This window comes from Lagopus leucura, unplaced genomic scaffold (genome assembly GCF_019238085.1).
Source record: "Lagopus leucura isolate 7727_CA_CO unplaced genomic scaffold, USGS_WTPT01 Super-Scaffold_100004, whole genome shotgun sequence".
Lineage (NCBI taxonomy): Eukaryota > Metazoa > Chordata > Aves > Galliformes > Phasianidae > Lagopus > Lagopus leucura.
The window spans coordinates 18,396,221-18,404,626 of record NW_024962264.1 but is presented as its reverse complement, the minus strand read 5'-3'; the positions used below and the strand labels follow the sequence as shown (position 1 = coordinate 18,404,626).

The window sequence follows — 8,406 nt, the reverse complement described above, 5'->3', positions numbered from 1 at the left end:
GAAGCCTGCAGCTGTTTTCATTCTTATCTTTCAACAGTTTCAGTCCTCTTAAGCATTTTTCAGATATATTATGAACTTCTGCAACTTTGTTTTTGGCTGTGTTTTCTGAGTAGTCTGCAGACAGTTGTAACAGGAGTATTAAACTATGGTCCCTTATACCCCAGAATATGTAAAATGACGTATCAAATATGTTGCTTTGCTAAAATAGTTTTGAAGTTTTATCTTTTAACCTCAGTAGTTCCTTCCTAGTGAGGGAGGTTACTAGTTAAGAATGAGTAGCTAATAGATTGTCGAGAAAATGTAGTCAAATGTGAAAAAGCTGGTTTTCAATGTTCAAAACACACATCTTTTTCCATTTTAATATACATTTTGAATAATATTTTGTACAAAACGTGCTTGATCTTTTTTAACAAATTCCTTCTTCTAGGTTTTATTTGAATTATTCATAATTATTTAAAACAGGCACAACTACTATGGTGATATCATTAAGTTGCTTCTTTTTAACTTTTGCCTTTCAATAATCTGAAAATAACCGTTGCAGATCAATTCACAGTAAAACTTGAAAAGTAACTATTTAGAAATGCTTCACATGTTTCAGCATGTACTACTTAATTAACTGTCTACTGTCTAACTACTCACGTGATAAGCACTTCTCTAACCACTGATGTAAGGAACTTACCTTACCTGGATTTCATAGGCTTTGAACTTATATAGTAAGCTGGGAAATAAAAAAATCAAAGTGGTAATGATATAAGATTAAAAGGAACCAAACACAAAAGAAAAAATTATCTTTATCAGATGTGTTCTGTATGTGCCTATACGGTTAACTGTGCTAATTTTTCATGTATCTGGGAATAAGCAGCAGAAATTAATTATTCTACACATTATTCTAAGTGTGCTAAATAGCATTAAGCACATGGGGAGCTATTTTAGCTGGCCTGTAAACTGTGTCTCCAGTAATATCTTATTAAACAAAATTCTTTAAGTTTAAGAATTTCAGTTTTAACCTTTGAATCAAAGTAAAAAAAAAAAAAAAAAAAAAAAAAAACAACCTTTACAGTAGGTAAATCTTAAGTTTTAATACTGGAAAGCTTTTTTTTAGTGGTTTTTTTTTTTTTTTATTTTCTTCCAGATCTGTGTTGTGTATGAAATGCAATTTATAATAAGCTGTAGCATAAAATCTTATTACTGACTGCACTCGTATTAGGAGCGTGATTTTGAGTACTAGCTTGTTCTCATGTGGTTGAAACTAGGATTCTGGATTCAGTAGTGTGAGGTACTCTATGAAGGGCATGCAGTTTGGTAACCTGAAGAGAGATTTCCAGATGTATGTTCAGAGGTGTTTGGTAGGGGTCTTGAAGATTCAAGTTGCTGTCTTATCTACTATTTTTATTAGATGTTATATAGTGTAAAAAATAGACAAATGAGCACCTGAAAGCTAATTCTATTCCTTGTCATGTTTAAGTAGTACTCGAGAATTATTTTTTCTTATAAAATTTAAGAGCTTTCTTAAGACAGTAGTTCTTTCCTCTTTAATTATGCTCTTCTGGTTGTCTAGGAAAATATATTTATTCTGTACTGAGCTCAGTAGTGACAACAGGGTACTTGAAGCTTTGTGCAAATATGCTTCCTCACTGAATCCAGCTGCTTCTGCCTTGTCAGCGTGAGTAAGTAAAACTGCAGTGAAATCCTTCCATGTGGGACCTAGAAGTTCCTGTAATGAAAAACAAATCTCAAATTCTTATTCATTTTTTCTAGTCCCACCACATAATTGTGTATTAACTGATCAACTTACAGAATCTATCTGAGTTGCTGGAATTTTGGGGGATTTTGACCTTTAAATACCTTGGTATTGCCTTCTAGTGGAAATAGGTGGCTGTGCAGTGATAACAGCTGACTGTTCTGCAGGTGTTAGAGTTTCTTCAGTTAAAAGTTCCACATGTAAATTACAGAAGTTGTTGTTTAGCTACATCGTGCATCATCAGAAATAATATGTAAAATTCAAGTAGCTTAAATTATTTTCTACATATAAATACTTGTACACTGTCTTTAAGCTCTTTGAAAAAAAGTTTTCTAAATCACCTTGCAGTGAATAAATCAGCAATTTTATGCAACACTGATTTCGGTAACAGCTGTATCTTCTTAAACTGAACTGTCTGTGGCAGCACAGGAATAATGACAGAATTTCTTTGACTACAGTTTTTCATGGAAGGGAACAGGGAAAATAAGCTGGCTTTTTGTCAGTATGAAAGAAATTAATAGGAATAAGAGATCAGGCTTTAAGTTACAATTGTAAAAGAATTAGCAACTTCAGTGCAGTCATGCAAACACCTGTCTGTGTGAAAGGAAAACTACTGTATTATTCAAGTTCACCTTATAGTTATTTCAAAAACTCTGTAAACTAAAAGTTTAAATGCATAAAACAGTTTTAAAGGATATCTTTGTATTCCCAAAATAAGCAAGGAGTTAGACTAACTCCTTAAGTTAGACTTAAATTGATTATGTTATATTGATAGTGATTGATCTGTCTTAGATGTTAGGGATGAGAAAAAAATAAATTGCAAAATAAACTTAATATTGGTGTAGGCTGTCTGTGGAAGAGTTAAGAGGCGAGTTTTAGAGAAAGAGTGGTGCCTTTAATTATCTGAGGGCTCAGATAAGCCAGTGCTATTATTAGTTACGAGATCAGTATCTGCCACTCTCCTAATACATTAGACTGTTGAGTTAAAAAAAATGCAGACTTAAATGCCAGTAGTCTTCTGTATGCATTACTGATAGACCATCCCTAATATGTAGAGGATTATTGTGAGATCTCCTTATTGCTAAAAGCGTAGTTTCATGGTAGTTTCTTCTTGGAATGGCATAGTGAAACACAACCACTATTGTTCATAATCCCAGTGCTCAGACAACTGTCCTGCCCTATTTGTTTCTGGCTGATGAAATCATAGCATGACAGCCTTTTAAAAAGATAATACCTTAAACAAGTTATAATTAAGAAACAAGGAAGTGTTTTCTTACTGTTTTGGTTTTAATGTGTTTTATTTAATCTCAGTAGGGATTTTTAAAGCTCCATTAAAGGAGAAGGGTACAGGGGCATCTCCTAGGCTTTTAACAGCCATGTGGCATTGATCCAAAACAATCTCAAGATGATTTTTCATTGGCTTAAAGTAAAAATTCTAGATGAAAGTGGTGATTCCTCTTAAATAATACGAAGTTAAGAGAAATGGAAAAGTAGAAATGTATAAGGAAGGGTAACAATGAGAAAAAATATATATGGATTCCACTGAAGGCAAAGACGTTCATTTTCAGTGTCACCTCCTCCCATAAATCTTACCTAATTCCAAAAATTCTCTTCCACGTAGATTCAAAATATTTGCTTCAAGTGAGTATTGCTAGAAGATTTCCTTTGCCAGAATAAATCTGTTAACTTTCTAATTTTTTTTTTTCCCCTTGAATAGATAACAGCATTAATTACAGTGATTTTCTGTATGATTTTTGGACCCATTATTCTCTGCTTTGGGCTGTGCTCTGTCCTATGCAGACCACAGGAGAGTGAAGCAACCAAATTTTTACTTCAAATAGCATGTCTCTCCAACAACCTAGAAGTGTCATAGTAAACCTTTGACTAATTTCTGTGAGAGAAGCTTACTTTGCTAGGTGAATTTGATTCCAGAAGTCTCTAGTGTTGAATCCAACGACAGCATAGCAGTTCTTGCTTTTCTTTTCTTGGTTCAACATGGTATGTGTGATGATGGTGTACAGTGTTAGATCTATGAATGTAATTACTTATTTCAGATGGTGGACTGGAGGGTGTTCCAGTTTTTAGCTGCACTTCTCTAATTCATATCTGCAGTCAGTGCCTCCATAGTTACTTTCAACCAGAGGCAAAAGGAGTTGCCATTACAGTAGAAACTTCTATTTATTTCTTACCTGGATGAACTGAATTGTTTGATCATTTTCATCTGGACACAGAGGCAAGTCAGCCCTCAGGACTAAAAGAGCAAGATGCAGACCTTCCTCCCTGAAGTGGTGAGCCAGGCCGGATCTTACTGTGTGTTTCACCTGCTCTTTGCTCAGGCTGCTGTGAGGGTAGCTTGGAGTGTCAAGTACCCGAACGCGGAGAGCTAGCTCACAGCCATTTCTTCGTGTAATCCCCAAAATACGGCAGCTGTGCCCAAGACTGCAACAGGTGGTCACTGAGCTTGGGGAGAGATGGCTTTCGAAGTCCAAGCTGCCTAGCAGGCTGTTCCCAGCAGCACTTTTGCCAGTTTGAGTTCTTCCAAGGACGACAAGGTTGATTGTCATCTCATTGCTGTCTGCCATTGTCTTTGGTTTTTATCTGCAAGCCTGCCATTAAATGAAGATGGAATAACATGCGCTGTTTTAGACTTAAACAATCCAGCAACAATTTAAGAATTCAGTCTCTTGAGTGCCTGTCCTTGCCTGAAATCTTTAAGGACTGTATGCTCTAGACATTCAATGCACCTCATGCATATCTCTGATTCAAGATCTTTGCTGTCCTCCAGTCTCCCACTCAGAAGAGGCAAAACCCCCTGGCAGTTCTCACAACACGGAAAGCAGCCTGATAGGCTGTGCTTCTGCACTGGTGGAAGCTGAAGAGCTGGGAAATAGCTGTCAGATTTCAGAAGAGATTTAGGAGATTTGTGAGGCAGATAAAGCTAAGGATGAGCAAAAAGAACAGAGGGGAAAGGAGCTGAAAAACAGCTGTGGAAAATGCAGAAGAATGTGATTAAGAAGGAGAAAAACTAGGGGAGGATGAAGTTAGAATAGTGATAACTGCGTGCTGTTGTTACTACATGACTTCATATCTTTACCTGTTTTTTTGAGGGGCCGGGCTGGGATGTGAAGTAGCTTTTAAAGGAGTGCTTCTGCAGCAGAGAACAGTTTAGAAGCTGTTAGCTTTTGTCAGCCTCCATTAAAACTGCAATAGATAATGATAATGATCCAAAAGGGCATTCTGATACAGGCAAATATAGGAAGTATGTCTTAATTAAAAAAGAAACAGCAACAATGGTGAAGCTAGTTAATGCTGTAGATTCAGTCTCCTAATTTAGACTCTAGGCATTGGAAATATACGCTATCATATAGACTTCTGTAGCACAGTGGGTAAGAAGAGCATAGGCTAGTGGTTGGAGAAGGGAAATGACTTCACAAATAAGCATCTTATTTTCTTCTTTTCTGTATATATCTAGTGGATTTCGGTGCACAGTAATTGTCTCAGAGGAATATTGGTTGACGAAATACATTCTGGTATTTCAGATGAAAAAGCAATTGGTGAATAAGCAGCTTTCTTAGATGATCTTGGAGCATTTGGCATTTTTTACAAAACTTTCCATTATCACTTCCCTTTTAATTTTAAGAATACCTGCTTATTCTCTTTAAAAAAGACTTTATGAAGTTACTGTTATCAGTTTATTCATTGATCTAAATGTAAATTGTATTCATCTTCTGTAGCATAATAATATTAGATGGAGGACATGAATTAGTGCGTTCCTTCCTTCTACCTCTTTCTTCCCACTGTCGTAACCAAGGATTTTCCTTTTTTTTCCCTATATGCAGTCTACTCTTAAATGCTTAGGTTAATTTCATAGTTTGTCGCTTACCTTATATTTTCTGAAAGTCTTTTTTTTTAATTCAAGCTTCATTCATAGACCGTGTGTGCTGAGCAAGAAGTTCGTACATGAACTTTGAAACTTACAGCAGCAGCGTACCACACTGAGACTGTTACGTACACATTAATCTGGTTAATCTGTTACTGATAGATCCTCATTCATTTTGTTTTTCGGTTAGTACTTAGCACTGTCTGATGCAAATACAGTTTTGTACATAAAGTGGGTATTTTTGAAAGTTGCTTAATTTCTACCAGCAGTTTAATGTGAGAGAGATAATGGAGGTATTAGGTTCTTGAATGTGTACATATATATATCTGAAGAGTGTGTGCACTTTATTCTTATAATGCATTAATAGTTGCAGTATTTTCAAAATACAGTATCAACCTTATACAGATGTAAAACTATTTCTCTAAAAAGGTAGATTAAAATAATCTGAAAATAGAATAAAACACAGAAGTCATTTGTGAATCTAGAAGAAAATTGAAGAAGACTGGCACCAGTGTCAATTGTGTTCATTTGCTGTTGGCTAGATAGGTGTAATCCTTTCTTTGATTGCATGCTGTGCTTGGTATGTTTTGCTTGATAGCATAATTCTTTGCCATGCTACAGTAGCACTAAAAGTAAAGGTAAAAAGATATCCCGGAAAAGACCTATCACTTACTTTTTAGGTTTTTTACCGCAGGTAAGAATGTAACTAATTTTTATTTCTATGCCACAGTGGGAAATAAATCTACATTTGTGTTTTAATGACTCGTTTCTGGTAGCAGAACAGAAGAGTGCTTGTCTGCTTGCAGAGAAAAGTTCAGCTGTAGCTCCTCTCTGACCATAAATTCTAGGTTGAAAGAGAGATGTGTTTAATCCAAGAATCTGGTAATCAAAGAAGGAGAATGTGGTATGTAGGCTTTCTGTGGTGAGAGGAAAAGTGAAGACGCTTTCCAGAGCTCATTTGGATAACGTTTTTATCCAAAATGTAGCTCTATGTGGGAGCTCCTAAGTCACAGTTTAATGCAGTACAAGGTCTGCTTTGGCCTGCAGCAGTGTAGTTAAGGCTTCGGTTCTTCCAGAAGTCTGAGTTCCACTGTGGTGCGACAGGCACAGCTAGTGTTTTGGCCGAGGGTAGAAGCTTATGGTGCCTTAAGAGCCTCCTAGGGTAAGCTCACATTATTCTTCATGATTGAGTTATTTTGTGTTGCCTGGCTTTAGACAACTGCGTAGAAATTTTGTTGCTCTATATTTTTAAGAGCAAGTACACAAGTTAGTTGCCTTTAGACAGCCTCCTGTTCTTCAACTTGCCTATTTTGATGAGAGGTGAGATATTAAATCTTTCCTTGTATAAACAGCTGTGGCACCTACTGCTCCTACAGTTCCTACTGAGAAAAGCCCAGTGTGAAGGTTAACAATGCAGATGCATACAACTCAAGTCCTACACAGGTTCTCTCTTTATATAAAAGTGTATAGCGAGGTTCCTCTCTCTGCTGCTGAAAGCAGAATTGAAGCTTATAGGGTGACACTTGAAAACCAAGAGTAGGTCGGTCTCATAGAACTATGGATATTCCAAATAAAAATCTGGATGCTTCACTTGGTTTGACTAGAAGTCTCGAATTTTATTAAATTGTCATGATCTAGTTCAGCACATTTGTTAGGCTGTTCTTGTGCGTAGTAATGCCTCTCATTAGAGCTAAGGCAGTATACGTCATCCAAGCAGCCATGTAGTAGCCTGCCAGGGAGACAGTTTAAGCTGTGCATGAACAAGGAAGGATTGATTCAAAATATCAGGAAAGCGAGAACTGCAGGAGAAATGGAGTCTTGTATGTGAAATACAGTTTGTTCAGCTTTAGGTAGATTAGGGCTCTTACACTGGCAAAACTGTGATAAAATTAAGAACACTGTAAGCAAGGCAGTGTTTAAATGTTAGCTAAAAATTACCTGACTGTTCTTCCCCACCAAAAAATGCAGTTTCTTTCCATTAATAGTTTTAGTGCAGTATAACTCAAGACATTCCAGATGCATCCTGTCATATGTCAACATGGACAATGGATTTTAAGAAGTCATCTTCCAAGCACGGCATGATGGAAAAAATCAAATTGTTTTATATGACATTTGCTTAGTCTCCTTGAAGTACATGAAAAGAATCCTCCCCAAGGTGGCAGTAGCAGCTTACTCCACAGGTACTGTAAAACTCAGCTGGGGGTCCCCTTGCTCTAGAATCCAATGCTGAAATAAAATACCAGGCCAGAAATAAGCTGAAATGTTAGAAGTACAGAGCAATTACAGGAGTCTTGAAACATCTACTGAAATAACGAAGACATGGAAGATATTTTTCATTGTCATAAGGGATTGTTTATTTGTATTTATTTATATATTTTACATGAAATATAAAATATGTATATATATTTTATTTATATATGAAACGTTTTCTTTCTCTGATACATAGCACAGCATCTCAATGAGTTTGAACAACAATAATTCAAAGGTAACACTTAAGAAACTGGAAGTTTTATTTGTTCTTTACATGGTTCTTCTAAAAGAGATCTTTTTTTCTCTAGCTTTTGATTGAGTTGGTGACATTTACTGTGGGGCCTTGGGTCTGAGATCTTAAGGTCTACTGGCATTGAATTTGCAAAGAGCCAGTACAGAATGTAACAAAATTCTATTTGATGCTTTTTAGCACTACTCACTGTCTGTGGGTAAGCTATTGTTTGGTTTTCTTTGTGTTTGTTTAACTTTATTTCCAAAATGGCAAAGAGAAAACTGAAACTGAGGTCTATTATGG

General features: G+C 36.1%; 1 protein-coding gene across 3 annotated transcripts; it reads right to left on the bottom strand.

The window, feature by feature from the left end:
- Window positions 1-1,034: 1,034 nt before the first annotated feature.
- GIMD1 (GIMAP family P-loop NTPase domain containing 1) lies at window positions 1,035-5,712 on the bottom strand. 3 transcript variants are annotated; one of them, XM_042871845.1, is made up of 4 exons: window positions 5,625-5,712; window positions 4,836-4,889; window positions 3,931-4,347; window positions 1,035-1,714 (listed from the first exon to the last, which is right to left on the bottom strand). In XM_042871845.1, the coding sequence occupies exons 3-4, from the start codon at window positions 4,321-4,323 to the stop codon at window positions 1,445-1,447; spliced, it is 663 nt and encodes a 220-aa protein (XP_042727779.1). In that variant the 5' UTR covers window positions 4,324-4,347; window positions 4,836-4,889; window positions 5,625-5,712; the 3' UTR covers window positions 1,035-1,444. The 3 variants fall into 3 exon arrangements, with proteins under 3 accessions (XP_042727779.1, XP_042727778.1, XP_042727780.1); XM_042871844.1 differs by having other exon boundaries at window positions 4,836-4,942; window positions 5,625-5,710; XM_042871846.1 differs by lacking the exon at window positions 4,836-4,889.
- Between the last annotated feature and the right edge of the window lie 2,694 nt (window positions 5,713-8,406).